This window comes from Diaporthe citri, assembly GCF_014595645.1.
Source record: "Diaporthe citri strain NFHF-8-4 chromosome Unknown scaffold_3, whole genome shotgun sequence".
Taxonomy (NCBI): domain Eukaryota; kingdom Fungi; phylum Ascomycota; class Sordariomycetes; order Diaporthales; family Diaporthaceae; genus Diaporthe; species Diaporthe citri.
In genome coordinates, this window is record NW_025064848.1 from 3,332,565 (window position 1) to 3,358,985 (window position 26,421).

Below are 26,421 nucleotides of genomic sequence, written 5' to 3' on the forward strand. Positions count from 1 at the left end.
GTGACCATGCCATTATCATTTGGGGACCGACGGAAGGCATAATAGATGGGTTCAAGGAGTTGATGGGTTGGGGAGGCGTCTTTTTGCATCTGATTGGGTAAAATCGACGAATTTCATGAAGTGGAGAGTAAGTCATAGTTTGCGGGCATGGCGACACGTCCTTCAAACAACCATAAGCTGTTGAAAGCTGGTGCTGTGGACGCGGTGGCTTGTCCGTGGAGACAGCCATGAGATGAGCTGGTTAGAGCTAGTTAACTTGAGCTCGGGGATTTTCTTGGTACATATATACTTCAATTCTCGAAACTTCAAATCTCATCACTGCTCCTTTTGCCGTTAAAAATCTACTGCATAGCATCTGGTACCAGAATCGTAGAGCGATGACGTTTTCGCAGCAGTGCTGCTCTGCGAGTGGCTGCCCCTCCTTGCGAGCTCATTGAGAGTTGGCCGAGTGCTGTTGTGTGCAGTGCCCCTCCAAAACACCACAATTCAACCTCATCTTCAAGCTCTGTAAATCCCAAATACTGTGACTGTAGTCTGCTCCTTCTTATATACTATTGGGTTGATTGTACTTGATTTCCATTCTTGCTGTACAAATCAAGCACCTTATATATGCAGAACTGCATGGGCACGTGAACCAAAATGGGCAAAATTTCTGCTTGGTGAACTTCCCCGTCTTGACGCATTGCCCACTTTCCAATCTCATCGGCAGATTCTCAGCAACACAGCCTCGCTCAGGAGTCCACGCCGGCCCCTGATTGTTATTATAGAGAAGAATCTGTGGGGTACCCGGCTTTTCCTCATTCGACGTCATGGCTAAGAAGGACAAGAAGGGCGCCGACAAAAAGGCCAAGCTCGCTGAGAAGAAAGCAAAGCAGGAGAAGAAGGCCGACAAAAAGGCAAAGAACAAGGCCTCCAAGGCCGATGACAGCGATGCAGAGGACGTCGACCTGGACGAGGTCCTAGCTGAGTACCAGAGGCAGCAGGATCAATTCCTCAAAGTTACTGAGGTCGTCGCCGATGGCCCGCCGAAGCCCAGGACCGCATCGTGCTTCCTCGCCTCGCCAAGCAACTCCAAAGAGCTCCTCCTCTTTGGCGGCGAGTACTTCAACGGAGCGCTGGCAACTTTCTTCAACGATCTGCACATCTACAATATTGACAGGGACGTCTGGAAGACGGTCACGTCCCCCAATGCGCCGCTGCCGCGGTCAGGGCACGCCTGGTGCCGGGGTGGCAACCAGAGCCAGTACGTGTACTTGTTCGGCGGCGAGTTTAGCAGCCCCAAGCAGGGGACCTTCTACCACTACAACGACTTCTGGAGGCTGGAGCCCAACACGCGCGAGTGGACGCGGATCGAGTTCAAGGGCAAGTCGCCACCTGCGCGAAGCGGCCACCGCATGACGTACTACAAGCAGTACGTCGTTCTCTTCGGCGGCTTCCAGGACACATCAAACGCCACAAAGTACCTGGCGGACCTGTGGCTCTACGACACGGTCAACTTCTCCTGGATCTCCCCCGTGCTGCCGCCCGCGCAGCTCAAGCCCGACGCGAGGTCCAGCTTCACGCTGCTCCCGCACGAGCAGGGTGCGGTGCTGTTCGGGGGCTACTCGCGCGTCAAGGCGACGGCGGCGGCCAACAAGGGCGCGAAGGCCGGGGCCCAGGGCCAGCGCAACGTTCTGAAGCCCATGGTGCACCAGGACTGCTTCTTCCTGCGCATCACGGCGCCCGCCGCCGACGCGCCGCCCAATACGCCGCCGACCGTGCGGTGGGAGCGCCGCAAGAGGCCGGCCAACGCGCCCGAGCCCAAGCGCGCGGGGGCGACCATGGCGTACCACAAGGGCCGCGGCATCATGTTCGGCGGCGTGCACGACGTCGAGGAGAGCGAGGAGGGCATGGACAGCGAGTTCTTCAACGGGCTGTTCGCGTGGAACGTCGAGCGGAACCGCTTCTTCCCGCTCGCGCTGCGGAAGCCGCGGCAGCAGAAGAAGAAGGGTGGTGGCGAGGGCGACGAGAGGGTCGGCAGGAGGGGCCGCGCGGCGGCCAAGGAGGAGGAGCTCCTGAAGCAGCTCGCTGCGCTGGAGACCGGCAAGTCGGTCGAGGACGCGGGCGACATGGAGCTAGACGGGAAGGAGGGCGGCGGGGACAGCAGCGAGGGGGAGATGCCGGCGCGCGAGATGCCCGTGTCGCACGAGCTGCCGCACCCGCGGTTCAACGCCCAGCTCACGGTGCAGGACGACGTGCTCTACATCTACGGCGGGACGTTTGAGAAGGGGGACCGCGAGTTCACGTTTGACGACCTGTACGCCATCGACCTCGGCAAGATGGACGGGTGCAGGAGATCTTCAGCAGGAAGGCAGAGGAGGACTGGATCGAGTCGGAGGACGAGGAAGATGACGAGGATGAAGATGAGGACATGGGCGATGAGGACATGGGCGATGAGGAAGAGGATGAAGACGTCGAGATGGCCGACGAAGGCAGCACCAAGTTCACGGAGAGCAAGCGCAAGAAGAAGCAGCAGCAGGACGATGTTTCCAACGCCGGCACGGACTCCACAGCCCCATCGACGGCAGCATCGGCGGCGGACGAGGAAGAGTCCGAGGCGGACACGGTGGCGACGTCTGTCGACGACGGACTGCCGCACCCGCGGCCGTTCGAGTCGCGGCGCGACTTCTTCCAGCGGACGACGGCCGAGTGGCAGGAGGTGCTGATGACGAGCCTCCGGTGGAAGGGGATCCAGCCCGAGAGCCTGACGGTCAAGGAGATCAAGGCCAAGGCGTTCGAGCTGAGCGAGGAGAAGTGGTGGGACTGCCGCGAGGAGATCACCGCGCTCGAGGACGAGCAGGAGGCCGCCGGCATCGGCGAGGTCGTCTCGCTGGCCGACAAGGGAGAGGCCGGGGCTGGCGGTGGTGGTGGCGGCGGTGCTGGGAGACGGCGGTAAGTGCGTACATCTGTGGGCTCGGCGGCCTGACCAGATACTATATATACCGTTTCGTCGCTATCCCATACTGGGCCTTTCTGTCAGATGCAGCTATATGACTTTGGCGAGACACTCATGTCCGTGGTGGGCCACGAGAAAGAGAGCCGACCCGGCCCCTGACTGGTCCTCACGTCAACCCTGCTTCTTCGGTACCAAAAATGTAGTTTTGGAATAGGCAGTGGTGAGCAATTGTTGTGGGAGTGGAGTTCGCAGCCATTTCACCAACACTCAGGACAGAAGTGGTTGCATATATAGAACCGTCCATTTCACTGTCACATCTTTACAGATGCGGTGTGAGCAGACATGCGTTGCCCTTAACTAGACGTTTCCAATATCCATGCAATCATGTCACACTCATTTTGTGCAAATTCCATAAAACAAAGACTGGCGTATAATCTGTCCTAACTGAGTAGTCACTGGATGGAAAAGAAACATTTCCGTCTGTCAATACAGCAATTATATGCAGCCCGCTCCTCCAGAAGTATCGAAGGAACACTAAGAGAATGCACTGTGGCATATATTTGGGCGGATTATTACACTGCATGCAGGTGCGGAAAGGAGCATCCCAAGTTGGTGGTACTTCTTTTTTTTTTGGGGGGGGGGGGGTTGTTTTTGTAGGGTTAAGCAGGGTTTGCCACCAATGTTCCGTCCCTCCTTCAGCAAACCTCAAGACGCCTTGACTAAACATTATCAGCCTTTCACTTTCAATTCCTTCTTGTTGCGACTGAACGTTACAGTTTGCTGTCTGCAGTGGTCTTGTCATATTGGGTTGTACTTAAACATCTCCTGCAGACAATTATTGGCAACGTTCGGTGCAACAGTCGTGACGCAATCGCACCAGTCAGTATGCCTTTAGGCATCCAGCGCCTGAATGCAAAGAAGACCCAGCCGAACGACAGAGTGGTCTTCATCAAGCCTCTCAAGGGTAAGGATGAAGCTGTCGCGCAGGACTTTCTTGAACGGATTGCCGCACAATGTCGTACGTACTGCTCTCAAGTCTCTATAAGGGCCGATTCACAAGATGCTGACCGTCTCACATTCAAGTCCCCATAATGAAAGAACACCATCTGTCTATCACCACACTCGAAGAGTATGAACCCAATCCTGAATTTGTTGGGCGCAATTTCAACGCAGGCGAGATCATCCAGCTCGTGCTCAAGGCCCGGTCAGGCCACTGGCTGCCCTTCAACTACGTGCAGATGGTGATGATGCACGAGCTGGCGCACTGCCGTCAGATGAACCACAGCCGCGCCTTCTGGAAAGTCCGCAACGACTATGCGGAGCAAATGCGCGTGCTATGGTCTAGGGGCTACACAGGTGAGGGCTTATGGGGCCGTGGCGCACTGTTGCGCACCGGAGAGTTCGAGAAGAATACGATTACAGCTGGCGAGGACCTGCCGGAGCACCTCTGTGGCGGAACCTACAAATCGCGACGGAGAAAGAGGAAAGCAAAGCCGGATCTATCCTACCAGGAGAAAAAACAAAGGCGAATCGAGAAGAAGTTCGGCAAGAATGGCCTCGCTCTGGGTGCCGATGAAGAGGTCAAGCTGCAGCTGGAGAAGGGCCGCGCGACTCAAGCAGCTCCAAGAGTCGCGCAGAGTAAGAGAGGGAGGGAGTTGAGGGCCGCCGCTGCGCTGGCCAGATTTGACCAACAGAAGCAGGAGTCCGCCGGCGAAGGGAGGCCCGATGACGACGACGAAGGCACCGCCAGCGAGAGCGACTATGAAGATGCAGAAGGAGAGGCGGCTGATGCCGTCGACATCAACGGGCAGAAACTTCTAGACACGAAGGGCCACAGCATGGTTCGGGTCTGCGGTGACGAGAACCCCGACGATCGAGATGCGGCAAACGAGCTAAGGGAGTTACAAACGTCCATGACGAGATTTGTCACAAGCAACAAGAACCAGCCCAATCGCGACAACAGGAACCCCGGCTCGTCAGCTGAGCTCTCAGCTCCGAAAGGAGAATTAATAAGTCAGCCCTACCAGGCCGCTGAGAAGGTTGAGCCGAAAGCTAGAGACATGCAGACCCTGAGCATGAAAACGGCTGAGGCACAGCCTCGCGGCACCGAAATAGAGACGGTGGTGACTCAGGGCGCCGCCAAACATGCAGCAGCAGGTGAGACGTGCACGGCGTGCTCGCTCCAGAACGAGGCGTACGCTGTAACTTGCAGCATGTGCTCAAGTGTTTTGGATCCGGCCAACGTGCCTGGCACATGGAGTTGCAAGAGTGATTGGTGCAAGGACAGCACCTATCTCAACGCCGGTGACTGTGGCACATGTGGGATTTGTGGGCAGCGCAAAGGTGCATCCGGCTGAAAGGACCGGACGACGTGTCGGAAATCAACGACATCCCGGCGAGAGTGCCGAGCACGACCGCATGAAAACGAGCCGAGTCATGTTCCCACGGCGTCCCGAGAACACCTCGCTTGGTGCTCGATATGATCTTCGACATTCATAGCATGACCCGCTGGCGATCCTGTTCAGTGGTGCGTGCTTTTTGTTTCTGGGATCCACGGCGGGAGGGAAGCTTGGTGTGGTGGGATGTTCGAGGCCGCCCTTGAACCAGATGGGGGTTCCCAAACGAGTCAAGCACGCACTTCTTGGGCAGCTCATCGTCCCACGTTACGGCTTTGCCATCCGAAGCACCGGATGAAGTATTGCCGTTGCTCTTGACGGGGCGCAAGATATGCACGGACGAGCAGCCGGTAGAAATCGTGTCATGAAAGCCAAGTCCAACAGACCTGAGGCTCTAGTTATCTCAGCGGGTTGGCAAGACACCGCCACACAGCATGTCTGCGTCCACGGCCTCGATGGGAGAACACAGACATCCATTGCTACCACGGGTCGGAAATGATCGCCCTCCAGCCTGCAGCTTGCAGATTGCTGGTAGATCTACTGCATCCTAGTTGAATAATGAACACCTCCTCCCTCATCTCATCCCTTTGACCATCGTGTGATGCTAATTAATCAATGGAGAGAAGTAAGCGAGGCTGACGATATGTCTTGGGAAGACAACGAACCTGCCCAGTGTGGGCGCCCTTGCTTGCTGTTCAAAAAAAGAGAGAGGTCAATCTCGGGGTGCTAGTTCCCAAAGGGATTGGCTGGGATCTGCTGCCGACGCCCTCTCTGGTCTGTTTCATCTTTTTCTTCTGCTCCCTTTCCATCCTATCGCAACCCCACGCAATAACCAACGTGTGGGTGGGGTACCGCAACGCATAAGGTTTGCCAAAAGCATTAAGGTTACAGCGGCGTTCGCGCGCACGCCCCTTGTCTGGGGTTTGCCCTGACCGTCGACCGCCCCCGGGGCGCAGGCTCCCTTCCCAGACGGCAGAAGAGACGGGACCCAGGTCGTCTGATTCTTCGGGAAGGTTGGAAGGGTTGCGAGGATTACCGCGGGAGGATCACTCTTGCAGTCGATGCGGTGCAGATCCCTGGGCTTCGCTGGGCTTTGTTTGGAAGAGCCCCCGGCGCACGAGGTGCCAAGGTAGGGATAATATGGTGGGTGTGCCTGTTGAACCCGGTCGATATGTCTTGTGGCCTATTTTCGAACAATATCCATGAGACCCTATACTTGTTCGGTTTGTATAAGGGCGAGAGGGGGAACGCCAAACATCAACTCCACCGCGTGCCTGTTCAGACCTTCATCTTCGTTCACTTCACTGTCGACGGTATCTCGCTCGGATTACCGACACCATTCTCTTTCCTTGATTCACAGATCTGTGATCGTTCAGTCCTTTCTTCAACACATTGATCGAATTTGACACTTTCTACTTCGTGTGCTCTCGTCGTCCCGTCCGACCGAGTCGACGTCTTCCTCTCACTCCCATCACCTCGTTTCAACTTCGTCCCATTCTTGGCTCTCATTCGAAAGGACGAACCTTTCAGCAAAATCGAAGACACCATCACCTGCGTATCTCATCGCACTTTTCATATATCCTCACAATGCATTCGGCATCTGCAATTATCAAGGCCTTCGTGGTCCTGGCCGGCTTCAGCGCGGCTGCACCTGCTCCCTGGAGCGTCCCCCCAGGTATGTTCGAAGAAAATATTGTGCAAATAATGACAAGATGCTAATCAGACCAATAGAGCACCTTGAGATCCTAGCTCTCAGACGCGCCACTCCTTTGAACCCAGATTCTGTGACCGACGTGCGCTGCTGGAACACTGAGGAGTAAGTACATCACTCAAATTGCCCATCACCCACTTATAGAATCGTATCTGACAAGCATCACAGGAAGATCATCTTCCACGAGGAGAACGCAGCCCAGCTCGCCATATGTGACGGCATCTCAGGCTCCACGTCCCAGTGCGGCGGGTCGCCAGCCACGACCGTCGGTCGCAAGGGCAGCGCCAAGTTCACCCTTACCGCACTCAAGGAGGGCGCGAAGATCAACATCTCCAAGGTCCGGTGGGAGGAGTGCGTCCACGCCGCCCGCTCCGTCTGTCCCACGGGCAGCCTCTCAGCGACCTGCCGCGGCGGCGCGACCGCCGGGGACGTCGCCTTTGTCCTGGAGAACCCGGCGCTGGAGACCAAGCGCTGAAAGGGGCGGGCGCACCAGCGGGAGCGACACGAATAAAAACACCAATTTACGACCGAAAGAAGCCTTTCCATCATGGGAAGGCGCCTAGGGAGAGAGTGCTCTTCCGTCCCCGCCACACAGGCTGAGGCGGCGGAATCACACCAACCTGAACGGCCAACTTCACTTCTACCGACCTCATGGCAAGGCTCGACAGTGCGCTAGGGACAAGGCTATTGGGCGGCGTTCGGTGGGCAAAGGACGAGATTTGGCACTCTAACTTGATGCCTGCCCTTGTACTATCTTCCCAACGATGGGAAAGAAGGAGGCGGAACCAGGGTCAAGACAGGGGAGGGACTTGATGTACTACCACCTGTGATGATGCTAGATACGATAACCTATCAGATACCTGTCTCTGCGGAGGCTCAAGCTTTGTGATGTTGACAAACAGATCAGGGTCCTTTTTTCCGAGTGAGTGGCACGGATGCTACATTATGATTAAGAGCGAAACAATTGTTGCTTTTACGTTGCTATGCTTAATCTCATTGTTTCAAAGTACTTTCAAGGTTTGTTTTATTGCATGTGGGCGGCTGTCTTGGGCACTCCGTCCCTGCAAGGTCGAGAACAAGGCGCGCGGCACTTAGGTGCAAATTATTGATTAAGCAAGGGGCGTTGTACTCCGACCGCAAAATATGGTGTCCACCTACAATCTCCGGGCGTTGCAGTGGCCGATTTCATCACACCGGACACTAAAGCAGATACTTGTTCAGTCTGCTTTTACAATAATCTCGACGCGTGAGCGAGCACAGGTATCACTTTCAATGAATCGCCAGTGCCATGTAAATGTCGTCAGGGGAGAATTGCCCCGGTAAGAATCATAATAATATGGGTATCACAATAAACGCTCAAGCCTGCCCTGTCAAACCAAGCCAAATAACCAGGCCCGATCAACACCGGCACTCCCTCCATCTCGCGGCCCATCACGTCACAGCGTAAACCAAACTTCTCGCCGGCCCGATTCACAGCCCATACCGCGTGACGCACTCCTCGCGGTGCACGTCCAGGCAGTCGAGCGCGCACACCCTCGCCCCGCACTTCATGCACCTGACCCGGCCCCAGTACCCGCACACGTCGCAGAACTGCCGGGGCGGGTACCGCCTATCGTCCTCGGCCCACTCGCCCCGCGCCTGGTTGTAGTTGAGCGGCGGCGCCCGCAGCAGCTCGCGCAGCTCCTCGTCCGCGGGCAGGGGCGGCAGCCACGACTCCAGCAGCGGGTCGGTGTCGCCCGCGCACGGCGGCGGCTGGAAGCGCGTGCAGGGCGTGAGGATCTCCGACTCGGCCTCGGCGGGCGGGGCGGCGGGCTCGGGCTGGTCGGCGCCGCTCGTCGGTGCTGGCGGTGGCGCGTCCGTCATGGCGGCGTCGGCGTCGGCTGTTGGTGTTGATACCGGGGTGGCGGACTTCTTGCTGCCGCCGGCGGGTGTCTTGCTCTTTGAACTTGACGCGACTGCTTTCTTCGTCGCTGCTGCGGCAGCTGCCGCTGCCGGTCTCCTGCTGCCCCCGGCGGACGGGCCAGACGGCGCCGGTGTACCCTCGAGACTCTGTGCCTGGCTCCTCACGGGTGCCTCGCTCTGCGTCCGGGTCCAGGCCTCGAAGTCGTCCAGGTGATTCGCGAACGTCTTTTGGCTGGCCAGTATCTTCCTCACGTTGGGCGTGTGGCCCCTGATCTTGCCGTCCTTGTCCCTCCCGCCACTCGGTATCGGGATCTGGCCGTCGCGCCCGCCAAAGTAGTCCCGCTGCAACTCATCGAGCTCCTTCTGGATCTTGGCGTCGCGGCGCGCCGATATGCCCTTCTGCACGTTGGCGGTCGAGCCGGCGGCCTGGTTCGCAGTACGAGCGGCGCGCTTGTTCCGGTTGACGTGTAGGTGGACGGCGGAGACGGACTGGCTGGGGGTCGCGGTGGCACCTGTGTCCGGCACATAGGCCCAGCCCGGCGCGTTGGTGGTCTTGGCGCTCGCGACCTCGATGACGCCGAAGTTGTTCATGGTTGTGAGGGTTTGAGAGGTGTGGTTGTGTTTAGGTTGCCCGCAGGAAGGCTGAGTCCGGGCGAAGGTGGGTTTTTTGGACAGCGTCGGCCCGCGCTCGGCAAAGAGCTCGACCCACTGTGAGTTCCGACTGTACAAGCTCGAGCGCGGACGGGCTCTCATGACTGTGCCTACAAATGATCCACGGCGCAAAAAGCCACCGAGAACAGCCTTTTCAAGCAATCGGATGCCTGTTGCTCTGATAGACCTGCGAAAAGGTTATTCTGGGATTGCAGTCCACGTCGTCGCTTGGAAACGGACAGCAGACAATATCACATTGAAACACAACTCAGAACTCACACGTAAACCAACTCCGAAATGAAGACAGCTCAATTGGAGACACGCTCGTTTCTTGAATAGAATTGTTATGCGTGTTTTTTTTTGTGTTTTTTTTTGTAGAAGGGTGCTCGGTTATGAATAATACAGCCTCGTTGTCCACCGTCTCGCAACCAACCCGTGCTCGCCCGGGCGCCCCGATCCAGTCCGCCCGCACAACCCTCATTTCTTCTTCTTCTTCTCCATCGTGTCAATTTTCTCCTCGAGGGTGGTCAGGTAGTTGCTCATCCGATGCGTGGCTGCCTGCAGGGCCTGTATTGGTACGCCAAAGAGGGTCAGCGATCGTGCTCTGAGTCCGGGCCTCCTGGATCTGCGAGGCAGGCGCCGAGTGTGGTGTAGAATGAAGGGTATGCGTGTGCCTGATCCTTGGGAAGTTTGGGTATGGGAAGGGATAGAATCGGTCTCATAGACGCACATAGATGTCGTCCTGGAGCAGCTCGTTTGACGCCTTGTAGTCTTGCAGGACGTAGTAGTAGGTCCCAGAGCCAGCGAGAGTCGCACCGACCAGGAAACCAAACAGTCTGTTATCTCTGCGTATCAGCATACGATCCTGACATCATTGCCTGCAACAGGACGCTGTAGTTCGACTGACCCTCCGCGGAATGCGCCCAGGGGCTTGCTGGCCGGGAGCGGCGCGGCGTCGGCGTAGAGTCTCGGGGCGGAAGTTTGGAAGGATCGTCGCGTTGCGCTGCCCACTGAACGGAGAGCGAGAGCTCCGGATGAGAATAGTCTTGCAGCCATCTTGGCAGGCTGTCGTGAGGTCGCGAGGTGGAGGTCGGTCGGGAGAGGTGCGAGGAGTAGCTAGCCGTCTCCGCAAGCTTGCCTTTGGAGGAGCTCTGACGCCTGAGACGTCACCCCGGAAGCGACCGCGCCCCAGACGTGTGGGGCCGCCTGGCCAATGGCCGCCTTTTGGTTACTTGCAGGGCTCAATTGGATATCATGGGCATATAGCCACCTTCAGCATGCAGCCAAATCTGGCAGCCGGCTACTGTACAAATTGTCAATGGTCGGTTACCTTCCCACCACTACACTCAAACATAATCGATGATAACAGGTAGTTCACGATGTATGTTTCAGCCGCGAAATCCAAACCCAGTCATTTGTACAATCAAGGCCCCAAGTAGTACGGTACCTGTAAGTCCGTGAGGCGGGAATACGACCTTTTGGACCAGTGGTCCGTCCGCTGTTTGGAAGCCGCGCCATGGCCGCCGGCGGCCAACCAAGGGATCTCGGCTTGTGCAATGACCACGAGCCGTAAAGCCACGTCGGACCTCTATTTGGGCATCGCTAAAGGAGGCCGGTGTCCCCCTTTACCCTCGTGAGGACGTCAACTAGTATTGACCGGCCCAAAATTGTGTCACGCCTCAGGCCGCCCGTCAATTCTCCAGCTCCAGGAGGAGGGAGCACATTCTACTTGGTTACGTATACATATGCACGAGCTACTTGAGGGCGGCTACGGACAGCCAAGATGCATGGTAGTGGACCAGGCCAGCCTGCTGGGGAGCAAACTGGACCAGCCTACTGCTACGGACATGCATTTCCTTGCCCGGTCGAAGGTCAGTTGAGGACACGACACACGTAGAATACGAAGCCAGCAACAGAGAGATACTCGCCGTCGGCCTTCCAACAAATACTTGCTGGTGTCCGTTCACAGGCATGGAGATGCTGTGTGCAGACTGTGAAATGGCGACACACCAGTGGAATCATATCACCGAGCATTCGGGGTTGTGTTAAGAAGACACCATCACGTTGCGCGACGATGCTACTGTTCAGTACGTAAAAGATTCCACTATCCGCATTGCGCCAGAACGGGCTATTTTGACCGTGACCGTGAATCCCTAAAATCCTAACGAATCAGTCCTAAAACGAAATACCAAGCCGTCTGCATTTATTCTGGGGCATCAAATCACGATGGCTCATCACTATTCTACAGCTCATCGTGCTCCGTCTCCTTCTCCTTGGCCTCCTCAGTCTTCTCAGTAGCCGCAGGAGCCACAGGGGTCTCCTCCTCCTCAGCGACGGAAACCTTGGCCTTGTACTTGCCGTTCTCGGCGATGAACTCAATCAGGTCCTCAATTGTGCGAGAGCCGCTGTAGGTGGCAGGAGAGTCCTTGCCACCGGCCGCGTAGAGCTTGATGGTAGGGAAGCCCTGGATCTCGTCGGGGACGTCGTTGGCAGTGGCATCAACCTTGGCGATGGTGACCTTGTCCTTGAACTCGGAGTTGGCGTACAGCGCGGCCAGCTCCTCGTACTTGGGAGCAAGAGCCTTGCAGTGACCGCACCAGGGAGCGTAGAACTCGATCAGGACATCCTTGGTGTCGTCCTTGACGATCTCATCGTAGTTCTTGGCCACGACAACAGTCACGCCCTCCTGCTTCTCAGGGATGGGCTCGGACTTGATGCTGGGCTCGATCTTGCCAGCGACGAAGTCCTCAACGAACTTCTTAATGTCCTTGGCGACGATCTTCTTCTCCTGGTCGTAGGGGAACTTCTGGTTCTTGACAGTGTCCTGGATGGCGAAGGCAGGGAACTGGTCGGCCTTGAGGTTCAGGTTGCCGGCGTGAGCACCAAACTGCTTAGCGTCAATGGTGGCGAAGTTGACGGCACCACGTTGAGCCTCAGCGATGGACTTCAGCTCCTCGCTGAGCTCCTTGCGCTCCTCGGGGGTCTCGGCGAAGATGTAGGCCAGGGGCTTGCCGGAGGACATGTAGTCGGAGTAGGTCTCAGGGCCAACCTCACCAATCAAGGGGGTGGCGGCGGTCTTGGCGAAGCTCTCAATGGCCTCAACGTCAAACTTCTCCGAGAAGACAGTCTTGCCCTCGTCGAAATCCTTGTACAGAACAACAGCGGGAGCGGTGACGCCCTCAGCCTCAGCAAGCGCAGCATCGCTGCTTGCGCCGAAGGGGTAGTTGTCGCGGAGCTTCTCGGCGACCTTGGTGAAGGTCTCGTTGGAGGCCTTGTCAGAGGCATCGAAGTAGGCGACGAGGACGACCTTGTCAGCCTTCTTGAAGTCCTCGAGGGTATCGGCAGTGAGGACGGAGACTGCGGGAAGGCTCTGCTTGATCATGTAGGATGTGATGCTAAGGCGCACATGATTAGTAAACTGTTGCAGGACTGGGGAGAGAGGCCGAGAGAGGGTAAGCTTACGCAGACGCCTTGCGCTGGCCCTTGTAGGGGGTGATGTTCTCTGGGCCACGGAAGACCTTGAGGGTAGGGTATCCCTCAACACCGTATTGTTGGCAGAGCTCAGACTCCTCTGTGCAGTCAACCTTGATGAGCTTGATGTCCTTCTCCTTCAGAGTCGTGGCGGCCTCTTCGTATTCTGGGGCGAGGGCCTTGCAGTGGCCGCACCATGGTGCGAAGACTGAACCAGTCTTGTCAGCTGCCGAATCAATACAACGGGCGTCTGGGGGAGCATACACTCTGCAAGAACAATATCGTTCTCCTTGACGAACTCGTCGAAGGTGTCCTTCTTCAGCTGGGTGACATCTGAAGCGGAGGCAACTGCCGCAGCAGCGAGCAGGCCCCAGGCCATATTCCTGACGGAAGGCATTTTGGGGTGTGTGGTGTTTCTGAAGAGCAAGAGTATTAGCTGGTGTGTCACAAGTCTGCTGGCCTGTTGGATTGCAAATGCAATGCTTTGCGGGACGCTGTGCGAGAGGACAAAGCGATGTAAGGTGCGTAGAGCAAGTCATGGTGGCAGGCGACGTACCTTGGAAGCTGGCCTTTTGTATCCGTTGCTGGTGGCGGGGTAAGGGACGGCGGAGAGGTATGAAACAGCCCAGACAAAAAGATCACCAGTGAAAGTGATTTCCTAGTGAATGGCTAGAAGAGAAGAGTATACACAATCCTCTTCAGTTAAAGGTTGATGATGGGGGAATGAGAGGGAGGAAGGGAATGATGAATGCGTTGATGTTCCGACCTTTTGGATAAAAGACGTCGATAAAATGGGCCGGATGGGCAGGCCCCTGCGATTTCTAAGCCCACCAAAGGGCTACCTTGACTATTGAACAGGTGTCTTTTCCAATTCACCAGCTCCTTCAGCTCTTGGCGGGCCAGGAACCCCCCCCAATTTAGCCTTACCGGAGGGTCGACCTAGGACTCTAGTTGCCACCGTAAGCAGGGATTGTAGCCTGCCGAAGATCATGGGGAACCTTGGGAGACTAACAAGAGCATTACTGAATCGAGAAATCCCATGTTCTGGGCGCTGGGTGCTATTCTTGTGCTGCACCTTCCATGGCTCTGGTGGTTCTGCGAACGCATAACTCACTTGCACCTTATCTCTGACACACAAACCTCCTTGGCTGCGAAGCTAAGCATGACTCAAAACTTGTACTTATATAAGGCGTGGCCGGAGAGAACGGGCCAGCTTCGCGGCTAAGGAGGTTTGTGATCAAACTGCAATGCCTATAAAGACTAAGGGCCCCCCTAATAGCCCGGCGCCCTTTGAATTTAATTTTCTCCTTTATAAATTTTTTAAACTTAAGTAAGTACCCTTTTAAGATTTAAAAACTTTCATTAATTAATCCTTTATAAATTATACTTTATTTATTAAGGAAATAAGAAAATAAAATATAATTAATTAATTAAAGTACTTATAATTCTTAAGTTATATTTATTAATTAAATATATTGCGCTTTATAAAATAAAAGAAAATAAGAAAAAAGAAAGAAAAAATAGGAAGCTTGATTATTCCTTTTTTTTAGCATTTTATTTATATTAAAATTATTAGTTGGGAAGATAGTGTAATTAAGGAGTATTTAAAGGATATTCTTTAACATCCATAGGCTTTAGTTCCTGGGTTTTAAATTTTCTGCGTTTTAATTTTAGATGTTCATTTAATGCGTTTATGCTCGCCCCTACTAAGCCTGTTCTACACTGCCACCTCAGCCATTATGATTAATAAGGAAGCTTAGGCCCCCAGAACTGACGCGTTTAAATGGACACCTGAACCATGGAGATAACTTGCACCAGCTTCAGATCTACGGTGAATTTGCTTGGGACTGCTGGCTCTTCTGCTAATATCTGAGTGGGCACCTTGATCTGCTTACGACTGGTAGACAGCAGCTGTCGATGAGGCCACCAGTCAATTGTCCCAGGGCGCAAGTACCACACCCCACTCACAGGGGAGCTGCCTCATTCAATTAATGGACACGGCATGGGGCAGCAGCTAGCCAGATCAGGACAGAGGCTCTAAACGGAACCGCTGGCCCGCTACTGCTCGTGCCATTTCGGCCGACTGCCGCTATGTACTGCTCCGTTCCACCACAAGTACCCTTGCCCACATTGCTGAGTGAGCTCAAGAAGAGGATATCTGTCTTCAACGTCGGAGTACCTGTCCGCAAATCTCTTATCATTATTGTCTGGTCATGCACCCAGGTGTGCTTGGCCAGCGCCATGCCGCCGACGTGGCGTGACGGTCCGGGAAATATTCTTGCGGATTATGGCCCTTACTTCCAGCCACAATGATTACGAGGGCCAAAGATTTTGCTCGTTACTTGCGGCTTTGCCTTCTACCAAGAGAGGACATTGTGTCAATGACATCCACACTGCATGGTCAAGCAAAAGTGCATCGGTCTCTATGTACCTGCATTGGTCTGCTCTTATTTTCTCTCTTCCCTTTCCCTATTTCTTTCTCCTCTTAAGAAGAGGCACGCCGGAGGGAGGCGATGTGTGCACTTGTCAGGGACTGTCGAAAGAGCCTCTCAGGCATTAGGATGTCGAGCCGCATTTGCAGTATATCCTCCTCCTCCAAAAGCTGGCAGATTTGCCACAGGACGGACATTGGACGGGCAATTGTCTGCAAGTCTGTTTACAAAAGCCCAATTTGTAGATAGAAGCCTCGAGCCCTCAACAAAACCTGTACAATTCCCATAGCCTACCTGTGGCATGAATTATCAGTGCTCCGAACCTATCTGTCTTGTCATACGTCCCTATTCCCATGTCTTCGGTCTAGCCACTCCATGACATCTCTTGCCTGGGCTTGTAATCTGGGAGCTTACTGGCAGCTCCATTGTGATCTGAAGGGTCAATGACGACTGCGGTATGCCTCCCTCAAGAAGGTCTGCTCTTGGCTCAGGGAAAGATCGTGCCATAGTACATATGGGTGAGCTGCAAGGCTATACATACCGAGAAACTCCAAACAGAACCCTAACCTTCATCACGTACCAGCCCACCATGTAAGTGAGCCCATGAGTCTCTGCCACAGCACATACTAACTCATCAGTACAGTGGTCAGCACTCCCATTCTCTATCAGAACAAAAGACCAAAAAGCCCGGAAGGGGGCAGGCGGGGCAGGTGCTACCTGTGACAACATGGCAGGTAGGGGGCAGGCGATATGACTGCTGTGAGCAATTTCCTCGTGTGAGGGTGCACCGACCTTCGGCGGAGATGGACACCTTCGCATCGCTTAACGCCACTGCTACCTGGGGAACACCCGGTAAGTAAGCACAGAACAGCACTGTACGCTTTCTGGCTTTATTATTTAGGTACCCAGCGGTCAGTACCAAAGACGGTGGACGTGGAGGGGGGAAACCGCTGGAGTGTCGGCTTGGTGTCTATTGGGACTTGCTTAAGAGTACAAGTCAGTCGAGCCGCCCTTGCCGTTTTCTCAACACCAAGAGCAGCAGCAGGAGAAGGGGCGCCTCAACTGCTCATGCCTTCCCGTTCCGGCTTGATTCCAACGGACCTCACGCCCATCTTGGCGACGTGGATTCTCCTGAAGCACTTGTGCATCATGATTCTCTAGCTCCCATTCCCCCCACCCGCCGTCTCGTCGAGCCGCCGTCACGATCTTGGATTTTGATTACGAAGCCCGGAGGGACCATCCCACAACCATAGATCATACATATCTGCTCACGCATCGTCTTCGCGTGTTTCAGTATCTTTTGCCCATACTCGGTCAGTTGGAACGGCCACCTCTTCGAATGTCCGGCCCCGGCAGTCAGAATGAGCCAGCAGCGCGTCGCCAGGCGCTCAGCCAGTCATGGAGCGCTGAGTAGCTCATACGCCGCTCAGGGTCGAGCCGGATCCGATTCTGGTCATCAGCTGCCTCCTTTCAAGCCGCTTAGGAGCATCAGGGAGCACACTTTCCTGGACCCTGCCGCGTCAGCAGAGGGTATGCTCAGGAAAACGACAGAGACTGGCAACATCGGCATTTTCTCTATCAATGTCACCAGGACCCATGACCAGCTCTACCGAAGGCCCAGTGGTCTGCGTGCCCGAGCAAGCCTCAATGACTTGCGTCAACCGTCGCGACCTTGGTCAAGCAGCAGTGACAGGCTCGCGGGGCGGGACGACCGAAAGCAGCTTCCTTCCTACCGCGACAGCACCTCTGAGATAATATCGATGTATGGATCGGAGAACCACAGCAGCAAGTCTCTTTCCAGCTCACTCACCACCCCTTGTGATGAATATGGCCCGCGGTCCTACTCGATGACAAGTTGCGGCCCCAGAGGCTACTTCATGCAGAGGCACAACGGAGGCCAGCACTTGCAAGACTACCAGGGAAGAATACAGCGCCCGAGGTCTCCTTACCCTTATCCAACCCGATTGCCACGTCATGGAATCCGTCCTGCCTCTCCAGCCCTGACCGAGAGTGGAGACGTGGACTACAGCAGGATGGTCGAGATTGACAGAATCTCTTACGTGAGTCGCGCAGTGCCAGCTCATTGTTCGGACGTGGCCCAGAACTGACCGCACAACAGCGAACAACACATCACCCTCACAAGACCCTGTTTCCGTACAAGACGACAAGGAATCCACTGCCACTATCTCTGAAACAAGATGCCAATCTCTCGACGCGATCACTCTCTGATAACCACGTCACAGCCCGTCTTTACCCACCTCGACCGCGGAATCGGCCACCACTACCGAGTCACCTTCACGAATGGGGTGTGAGACCAAGGGAGAGGCTTGAAAGTGGCTCATCAGATCAAAGTTTGAGGACAATGAGCTTGAAATCAATGAGCGGCGGCTACGGCCAGGCCTCTTCACGAGCCCGCGGAATTGCAACAGTCCAAAAGAAGCCTCTATTTTACGACTACAGCGAGGACTTCGAGGATATCATAGAGCCGCCACCGGTCGTTCCAATAGCACCCATCCCACGACGTGTTTCAAATTCTTTTCGTCGTGTGGTCTTCCAGAACAACAGCGGTGAAGGTCCCGACAGCATGGAAGATGTACAGAACGAATTTGAGGCTTACCTTCAGGGAGGGGCGAACGCAAGGCACCATCCCGAAGAAGGCAACATTCCCATCGATGCCCCAGTCCAGCCAATATCTCTGCCACCTGGTGATGCTGGGGTCATCCCGCGGCAACCGGCGGACGACCATATCGACTCACATCCATCCACGCAAATGGCTGCGCCAGCTGTTGATTGTCGTGACTTGACTCCAGTTCTGGACGAGAGTGTGCAAGCAGAAAATACGAGCGCAGAAAAGGATATGGGCCAGGTGAAGGAATCGACGGTCGTCGAGATAACGTCAGACGCTTCTACTCTCGATGATCTATCTGAGCCCAAAACGCCTGCCTTCACTGCGGGCGGACCGTTTCATGAGGTGATGGGCCCAAATGAGGATGTCGACCCATGTAGAGACTCACACGATGGTCGTGTAACTGTTCGGAATTTCGTCCTGTCGCAAGGACACGACACGTTGCCGGTCTTGTCAAAGGCCACGCCTGCCAGTTCTCCGACGTCTCACCAAACTAACGACATCGTCTCGACACTTCCGAGGGTGAGCTGTCATCCACGGCATGAGCCGCTTTTATTCTTTGGGCTCAGGGTTGTCTGACTTGGCGTCCTTCGTCCAGCAAGTTGACCAACATTTTCAGACACCGGGCCCAGAAGATCCCGACATTGCCTGTAGTGAATCACAGGAATCCCATCCTCGAACTCAAACCGATGAAGCAGCCGCAACTGTCAAAAATAGTCCGTGCCTGAGGGAGGATGAGGAGCCAGGACCCGAAAAAGTCACCAATGCGGTGTCGCACCCCCCTCGAATGTCATCGCTCCGTGAAAATAGGAGGAAAGCCACAGCACTGAGGGTCAACACTGCAGTCGATGAGCCTCACCAGTACCAGGTTGTTTCGACTCGGGAAGGCCCAACGTTGACTCCGCAGCCAATCTCACCCGCAAAGTTGTTGCGGGTGAAAAATAGTATTCCTCAATTGATGAAGGCTCTACCACCCCTCCCTGGGTACGCACCCGCTCCGGAATCACCTTTTGGGCCAGCAGTCATGCCGATGGAATTCGAGCCCTTCGAGATATCTCAATTGACGGATGCCCGTTCTACACTGATCGATGCTTTCCAGGCGGATGAGGCTCCCAAAGGCTACGATGCCTTCATCTTTGACCGGGATGCCCGCAAGCCTCGACTGAAGTTGAAGCATGCTACTGCATTCGCGGTGGAGCACGAGCGCAGTTCCAGGCGTGAATACACTACCCCAAAAAGTGCCTCACGACCTGATACTTCTGTTAAGCGACCGACGACCTCGACTAGGACTTCGACGGCGGCGGCGGCGGCGACAGAGTACTCTACTGCCCCTGTGAAGCGAAGACTCCCGATCAAGGTCTCACGTCCCATGCTCACTCCACTGTTGCCTGACGACGCAGGGACTGTGAAACGACGGCCAGGCATCCAGAAATCTAGCACTGTGTCGGAGTTAGTTTCGCAAGAGCCAATTGATCTATTTAGTTCCGCAGTTGCCCTGCAAACTGCAGTGGCAAACAGCCATGTGTCCTCGACTCAACAAAGGATTCTGCACAATCGAGTCCACGTAGACACACCAATGGTCAAGGTCACGCCGGTGGCAAGGATTCGGCAAGTTCCTGCCGATGCTGAGACTAGAGGCACATCTCTCGACGCACACATGGATATGCTGCGCGTACCGAGTGTCGACTCGCAGCCAGGTGTGGAAAGTGAAATACAAAGCTTTTTCTCAGACAACAGCATTGTGAAGCCGCGGCAAGGGTTGAGAACCCGTATTTCCAATTTGAAATCGAAACTTGCAGAATCTCGAAACCTTCATCGGTCTCCTTTAAGCAAGCTCCCACAGGATGACCGTCTCGAGGACCAACATCGCAAGGATGACAATCGCGATGGTGTCGGCGCTTCCTTGTCTGCTGACAGCCAGCCAACAGGCACATACAAAGAGCTGTCCGCATCAACGAGCAACTCCAAAGCTCATCCGCAAGTCATAGCCAAGCGAGGAGTGAGAAGCAAGTTGGAAAAGTTCATGAAGGGCGCAAAGCATAAGCTTCGAACTTGGGGTAAAGCCAAACGCAGGATTGATTGATTGAAGCTCTGCCAATCTACTCGGTAAGACTTAATTCTGTTTGTGAAAGCTGACCAATCCTGGTCTTTGCAATCAACGCCCATGGTTCAGAATTTGGAGAAGACCGCAGTTGGAAGAGTTTGGTTCAGTGGAAGCTGAGTTTTCGGGCACCAGTCCCATAGTTGTTGGTGCGGAATGCGTCGTCGGTGTGTTGTCGTCCCGATGCTGTTCATCAAGGCATATGAAAGTGTGAGGAAAACAGCATACACAGAGAGGAACTCATGTGAGAGACTTGTATGATAGAGCGTGCGCCTTGTCTAGAGATTGTCACTCGTGGTCCGGTTCATGAAAGATGGAAGTCATAACACAATACGCAGAAAAATATACATACAGCTCGAACTACCCAAACGTTAGGACATTGACGCGATTGATCAGTTCCGCTGCCATTTCACTATACATGGCAAACACTGGAAATTTTGATGTTGAACTTTTCGCAGTATGGAGAAGCATGTCATGACAAAGTCCGTCATAGCACAGAGGCACGCGCAGAGGCGGCGGGGAAATCATCGATTGATCATTTAGTCATGCACCTGCCTGAGTGGCGGCGTACGCCAACATCTTTTTACACTAATCAGTTACATAGTGCGCATGTCTATGTATCACTGTAAGTTTTGTGCGTATGAGGTTGGTGAGCGAGTTGCAGATGCTGGGTATCCTTGGTGTCTGCGACGAGGTTTTCTTTGTTGTCAAGGTCCACTGTTTGGTATTTTACGACCAGAAGCCGGAAAGTTGATAGTATTGAGCAGAACGAATGCATCAAAGTCTTCTACATATTATGCTCGAAAAGGTTCTTGCATTTAGCGTGGCATAGCTGCACCAGAGCACGTTGATGGGTGAGGTAACATCTAAGTAAATTCAGAAATAATACTGTAGAACTCCAAATTTGGAACGATGGGCCGGCCGGTCTTGAAATATAACTACTAGTTGTTTTCTATGAATGACCACTTATTAGATCTGTAAGATGCTAGACTGAGAAGCTGCGTGTCCCATCTACGTAGGTGTTATGATCACCATACCAGCCACATCATCATCAACATCAACAACAACAACAAAAACAGCACTTCTGAGCTTTATGAAACCCGAAAATTGGGCCAAGTCTCACAGTCTATCGTTGAAGAGACACATTATATTCTCTTATATGCTAAGTGAGTTACAACACTCCCCATAGGAGCTGTAGCCGGGCTTCCATCAAAACAGTCACCTTGATGGGCGGTGCTCATAGAGGTTCAAGGCTAAGAAATTACCTGAGTTAACATGTTTTAGATGATCGACTAGCTTATAATGAAGCCTCCCCCCAAACTTCCCTTAGCCGGGATGGTTCTGCTCTGCACCCCCCAGGTTTCACCACCGCAAACCGTACATACTGGAATCCGATCCCTCCCACACTCAAAGCACACTAAACACATTCTTCAGCCTCAGCCAACACATTACGACATACATTAGAAATACATCAATCATATGCTCACGAGAAATACGAGACGGGGTCAACCCAGAAGCGCCACCGAGACCATGCTTCTTCAAGATTATTTGTGGCCTGCTCGGTTGCAGGCTCCTGGTTGTCTTGAAGAAACACACAGAGGATGGCCCTCGCAAGAAATATATAAAGGAGTGGAGGATATATCAGCAATACATGGACGACCAAGAGAAGCAGGTTCAACAAGAACAAAAGGTAAGTCCCCTCAAACCCATCAACCAGCCCCCACCCCTAAGAGGTACGAGATTCTCGTGCAAGACACAGAAATTCGGAGACCGCCTCCGCGAGGTGGCCAGTATCTCCAAAATTCGAGAAAGGCTCCGCAGACGCCAATACCGAGTCAAGCAAGGAAGCCCGCCGCCAAAGCCACCGCCGTACTGTCCGCACTGGCACAAGGCACGGCCTAAGCCGCAGAAGGCGTGGACAAAGGTCGGAACAGAGAGGCTCAGGGGCTACGAGGACGGGTTTGTAAGCCGTCTGGAGAGGTATGAGGAGCGCCTGCAGGATCCAACATCCAAGGAGGCGAGGCAGAAGGCCGCGCGCGGGGCCGGCTACAGCTCGACGGCGACTACGCTGTGCGGCGCGCCGGTGAATCCTGAGGCGGAGCTGGTGGACATGTTCGAGAGGCTGCGGGAGCTCGAGAGACTGTACGAGCTGTCGGATGATGATGATGATGATGAGGAGGAGGAGGAGGAGGAGGAGGAGGAGTGCGCCGGAGCGAGACAAGAGCAGTCAGAGGAGGATCGGGAAGAGTACTCTTCCACCGAGGCATGGATAAGCGGGGCCAGAAGTCTTGGGACTGGATCACTGAAGGGGAAAAATTCGAAGAAGTTCGTGCAGCGCGGATTCCATGGCACGCCGCAGTCACTCGCGTTTGGATGGGCATGAGACGGGCCGCCGCTGTCTGGCAGACATTCAGTCTAGTCCATCCACCAACATCAATCGACTGCGCGCTGAAGGGAAAGAAAGTGCGATGCGCTGGTCGATCGCACGGAGTACCAAGATTGCCTCTACCGACAAATAGGCATGGCAAAGAAGAGGTGAACGAGAACAGCCACCAAATCAACACGGATGAAAGCGGCCAACTTCACGGCAAGGGAGCGATGTGCACTGTTCCCTGGAGGAAAATCTGGGATTCTGTCAACGACTAGGGGCTTTTGAAAAAGGTATATTGGTGACGACGGCCGGGTATCTGGGTTTCGACTTGTTGCAATCCAGCAACTATTTATACCATCTATAGCAGCCTGCAATCCAGACCGTGGTTCCGACATTGAAACATGAATCTTGAAAACTCCTCGTAGTCCACCTTATGTGGCCATACTCAGAAGACGCCGCCACCGATAATGAACAACCGCTCCTCTTCCCTCTTAGCCCACTGAATGATCTTGTTTGCACCTTGTGTCATCACCGCCCGGGAGGCATTCGGGCCCGCAACGCAGTAAAACTCAAAAATCGGGGTGACCCACGCCAGACTAGTGGCATCCTGCCCGACGCAGTGCAGCACCTTCAGGTGCGAGTGGCGCGCGTGGACCGAGGCATGCAGCTGGTGGTAGAGCGTCATGAGGCGCCTGCGCGAGACGAGGCCGTCGGCGCTGCTTGCTTCTGCGTCGTCCTCATCATCGGCGCTGATTGGCGAGGATCCCTTTGATCTGATGAACAGGTCGAGCGACGACATGCAGAACTGCACGTTGGCGCGGGATTTGTACACGAAATGGCTGACTTGGCTGCCAGGTGCGATGTTTGCGACCTGAGGCCGGCCGGCCTTGGCCGCTGCTTTGATGATGTCGAGACTGCCATTCTTCTTAAGGCTACTCGCAACTTTGTCGCGCATCTCTTTCAGGTCGTAGAAGGACTCTTTATCTGGACTGATGAGGATGATAGCGATTTCGCCCTCGGGCTCGAGGGTAGCTTCTTTGGTCCCGTCTGCCGAGGCGTCGTCAAAGAAGCTGACGTACATGTAGAGATAACCGCTACTGTTGAATGCCGGGAGGCAGAGAGGAACCCAGTTCTCGCCGCCTCCGGCTTTGATCCCGCCTGACTCGAAGAGCATATTGAAAATCAACTGAAGGTCGCTAGGGTGAAGGGAATGGCGTCGTGGCCGGATGACGCTGACCAATTTCCCGCCAGCAACAATGAGGCCATAGAGCAGCTTCTCCGTCCGTGTCTTCAGGAACGCGTTGTTGACGGCATGCCTCTGTGATTTTCGTATTCTCAGGCACTCCAGAGCGCCCAGGAGAGAGGTTGCAGAGCCTTTGGTGAAGCTGTCCGCCAATGATGACAGGAGTGACTCTGTTCCTTGCAGTGGCGTCCGCAGATCTGTTGATGGCCGGTTCACAAAGATCTTTGTGAGTGTTGGGAGTGTCAGGGTTGAGAGGATTTGCATATATAATGCTTTCAGCTGATCCCGGAGCTGAGCCTCGCTCTCCCCGAGCTTGCTGATGGCAACGAAATAGAGAGGGCCTTCGGTCGCAACAACGAAACGGGCGTTTCCAGCCGTGAATCCCTGTAGCGGGTTCTTCATGCCCTCGTAGAATGATATTATGGTCTGCACCACTCCCATGGACGAGTTGATCAGACTCAGGTCTCCATGACGGCTCCATACTGGCTTTCCAGCAGAAGACAGGATCATGTAGTGTTTCAGCTTGGATCTCCACAGGGCCAGCCTCCCATCGTCGTTCAGGGCCCCTTCAGCCGGTATCTCTTCAAACTCTGTCTCGAACTTCCCAAACCTGTCGGCCAGACTAGCTCTCTGGAACGGCAGAATGGTAGCGGATTGTGACCTCAGCATTGCCCACGCCTTACTGTTCTTGTTCATTCCACCAGCCACGAGACTGGCGAGGTCGGCAGGTGGTCGGAGAGTCGGTGAGAAGCTCATGACGCTGACCGAGTCGTCGCCGAAATCGCTGCCGCGAGCGGGCAGCGCGGAGCCTGGGGCAAAGCCTCCAAGCTCGACTGGCGTCGCACTGCCGCTGGGTACCCTGGACGTGCCCTTAGAGTTGGGCGCCATAGCTGCGGCTTCGAAGGTGCCGCGTGAGCCATCGGGGAATGAAAGCGTCTGAACATCGATGGAGGTGAGAGCAGTGGTCGGTTTCGAGAGGTGACCGGCGTCGACCTGGACGGATGGTCGCCTCGGGGGCAGCGGCGGGGGCCGTTCGTCGTCCACGTCTGTGGCCATGTCTGTTGGGGAGCCTTTGGCAGCGGGCGGCTCAGTGCGGCCGGCGCCGTCGTCGGATTGAACCATGTTGGGGGTCACTGGGTAGATGTGTCATGTTTCGGTTGATGATTCAGCCTCCTGGACGGATGCGCGGCTGACAAGAAGCCCAAGAACATTCGTGACTTTGGAGCGCGTCCATGCTGGCTCCTGCTATGCGCCTTGCTGGAGCTTCCATGATTAGAGTTGACGTCGTCAGGGGAGGTCTCATTACAGGCAGCCCTCGGAACGGCGGTATACTGCTTTGATGCATACCTGCATGATGTATGCACAACAGTGCCAAGCTGGGGGGGGCGGGGGGGGGGGCTACCCTGCTGCCCACCTACCAGTGGGCGGTCATGCCATAAAAGATTCATGACAACGTTTGGGTGATCAGAAAAACAACGAGTGAGAAAAAGCTCTCATACGAATTGAATACTACGCCTGTCAATCGAAGATTCAGGCCCTGTACTGGTGTTTCTTTCGGAGCTTACCGAGCAGGACTTGCAGATGCACCGTTCCGTCCTCGCCTACAGACCCGCCGTTCTTGATGCTGACGTGGTAGGGGTCGAATTCTTCAGAGAAAAGGCGGTCGTTGAATAGCTTGGGAGCTTTTGGGTTCCCCAAGATGTAAGGAACGGTTGGCACATTGAGACGCTCAAAGAGTTTGAATGTGCGGTCCATGATGGCAATGAGAGGACACCGCAGAGCACCAACATCGTAATAGTCATGTCGCTGGTCACTGGAGCGATGAGTGTAGACGCGACCGCCAACCATGAAACTGGCCTCGAGGATGTCGCAAGTGAGATTGGGGATCTCCAGAGTGTCCAACATCATCGCAAATGTAGAGACCTGCGACACCAGCGCCTACAATGCACACCTTGCGTGGAGGTTGCTCGCCCTCGTCGCTACCGGGGGCTGTTCTTTTGCCGCCTTCGCATTCAGGGTTGCGAGGCAGCGTGTCGTGAGTGTATGGCTTCGAGCCTTGAAAACCAAGCGGCGACTGGTCATTTCTCTCTTGAAGAACGTTGAGTTCAGCGGCTAGCTTCTCGCGAATCAATGTCCCTGCCCAGCGGGCCCTGATGGATTTGTGCCGTGGAGCCTGAGAGCTGCGCATGATGGTGGAGGTTGGTTACGATAATGTTTGCAATTAGACATGCAAGTCCAATCACTGAAAGGTTCAAGGCCATGGCCAACTTCCGCAAAGATTCTAGTAAGCACTTTACAAACCTGATTCCCTAAACGCGGTCTATACGGTTTCAGCTGGATATACCTCAGGCCGAGGTCCATTGTGTAACACTTATTTGCGTGCTGGTACGTGAGTGAGATCATTCCATTTCTCCAGAGTTGAAACCGGCCAGGAGACTCTCACAGCCACTCCCCAGCCATTGAATCATGGCCCCAGCCATGTCTTTATTCGAATTAACAGATGCTTTGAGGATTTCAGTTCCTCCAAAGCCGAAAGCTGCGAGAAGACCTTGTCAAGATGAAAAGATCGTTCCCAAACTTTC

At 54.7% G+C, this 26,421-nt stretch overlaps 10 protein-coding genes across 10 annotated transcripts; 5 read left to right on the forward strand and 5 right to left on the reverse strand.

The window, feature by feature from the left end:
* Positions 1-809: 809 nt before the first annotated feature.
* On the forward strand, positions 810-2,935 carry INS49_008487 (uncharacterized protein; the record flags this gene model as incomplete). The annotated part of the gene is made up of 2 exons (XM_043169228.1): positions 810-2,296; positions 2,347-2,935. The coding sequence occupies 2 exons, from the start codon at positions 810-812 to the stop codon at positions 2,933-2,935; spliced, it is 2,076 nt and encodes a 691-aa protein (XP_043026908.1).
* Positions 2,936-3,820: 885 nt separating this feature from the next.
* On the forward strand, positions 3,821-5,357 carry INS49_008488 (uncharacterized protein; the record flags this gene model as incomplete). Its single annotated transcript, XM_043169229.1, has 3 exons — positions 3,821-3,953; positions 4,019-5,099; positions 5,279-5,357. The coding sequence occupies 3 exons, from the start codon at positions 3,821-3,823 to the stop codon at positions 5,355-5,357; spliced, it is 1,293 nt and encodes a 430-aa protein (XP_043026909.1).
* Positions 5,358-6,918: 1,561 nt separating this feature from the next.
* On the forward strand, positions 6,919-7,517 carry INS49_008489 (uncharacterized protein; the record flags this gene model as incomplete). The annotated part of the gene is made up of 3 exons (XM_043169230.1): positions 6,919-7,006; positions 7,063-7,147; positions 7,211-7,517. 3 exons carry the CDS (start codon positions 6,919-6,921, stop codon positions 7,515-7,517), a joined length of 480 nt encoding a protein of 159 aa, XP_043026910.1.
* A 995-nt stretch (positions 7,518-8,512) lies between these two features.
* INS49_008490 (uncharacterized protein) lies at positions 8,513-9,697 on the reverse strand (the record flags this gene model as incomplete). The annotated part of the gene is made up of 1 exon (XM_043169231.1): positions 8,513-9,697. The coding sequence occupies one exon, from the start codon at positions 9,695-9,697 to the stop codon at positions 8,513-8,515; it is 1,185 nt and encodes a 394-aa protein (XP_043026911.1).
* Positions 9,698-10,072: 375 nt separating this feature from the next.
* Positions 10,073-10,651, reverse strand: INS49_008491 (uncharacterized protein; the record flags this gene model as incomplete). The annotated part of the gene is made up of 3 exons (XM_043169232.1): positions 10,073-10,162; positions 10,326-10,431; positions 10,503-10,651. 3 exons carry the CDS (start codon positions 10,649-10,651, stop codon positions 10,073-10,075), a joined length of 345 nt encoding a protein of 114 aa, XP_043026912.1.
* Positions 10,652-11,837: 1,186 nt separating this feature from the next.
* INS49_008492 (uncharacterized protein) lies at positions 11,838-13,463 on the reverse strand (the record flags this gene model as incomplete). The annotated part of the gene is made up of 3 exons (XM_043169233.1): positions 11,838-12,990; positions 13,058-13,274; positions 13,331-13,463. The coding sequence occupies 3 exons, from the start codon at positions 13,461-13,463 to the stop codon at positions 11,838-11,840; spliced, it is 1,503 nt and encodes a 500-aa protein (XP_043026913.1).
* A 3,396-nt stretch (positions 13,464-16,859) lies between these two features.
* INS49_008493 (uncharacterized protein) lies at positions 16,860-20,207 on the forward strand (the record flags this gene model as incomplete). The annotated part of the gene is made up of 3 exons (XM_043169234.1): positions 16,860-17,558; positions 17,618-18,646; positions 18,744-20,207. 3 exons carry the CDS (start codon positions 16,860-16,862, stop codon positions 20,205-20,207), a joined length of 3,192 nt encoding a protein of 1,063 aa, XP_043026914.1.
* A 1,669-nt stretch (positions 20,208-21,876) lies between these two features.
* INS49_008494 (uncharacterized protein) lies at positions 21,877-22,608 on the forward strand (the record flags this gene model as incomplete). The annotated part of the gene is made up of 2 exons (XM_043169235.1): positions 21,877-21,915; positions 21,985-22,608. 2 exons carry the CDS (start codon positions 21,877-21,879, stop codon positions 22,606-22,608), a joined length of 663 nt encoding a protein of 220 aa, XP_043026915.1.
* A 433-nt stretch (positions 22,609-23,041) lies between these two features.
* Positions 23,042-24,961, reverse strand: INS49_008495 (uncharacterized protein; the record flags this gene model as incomplete). The annotated part of the gene is made up of 1 exon (XM_043169236.1): positions 23,042-24,961. The coding sequence occupies one exon, from the start codon at positions 24,959-24,961 to the stop codon at positions 23,042-23,044; it is 1,920 nt and encodes a 639-aa protein (XP_043026916.1).
* A 408-nt stretch (positions 24,962-25,369) lies between these two features.
* INS49_008496 (uncharacterized protein) lies at positions 25,370-26,027 on the reverse strand (the record flags this gene model as incomplete). Its single annotated transcript, XM_043169237.1, has 2 exons — positions 25,370-25,762; positions 25,791-26,027. The coding sequence occupies 2 exons, from the start codon at positions 26,025-26,027 to the stop codon at positions 25,370-25,372; spliced, it is 630 nt and encodes a 209-aa protein (XP_043026917.1).
* Between the last annotated feature and the right edge of the window lie 394 nt (positions 26,028-26,421).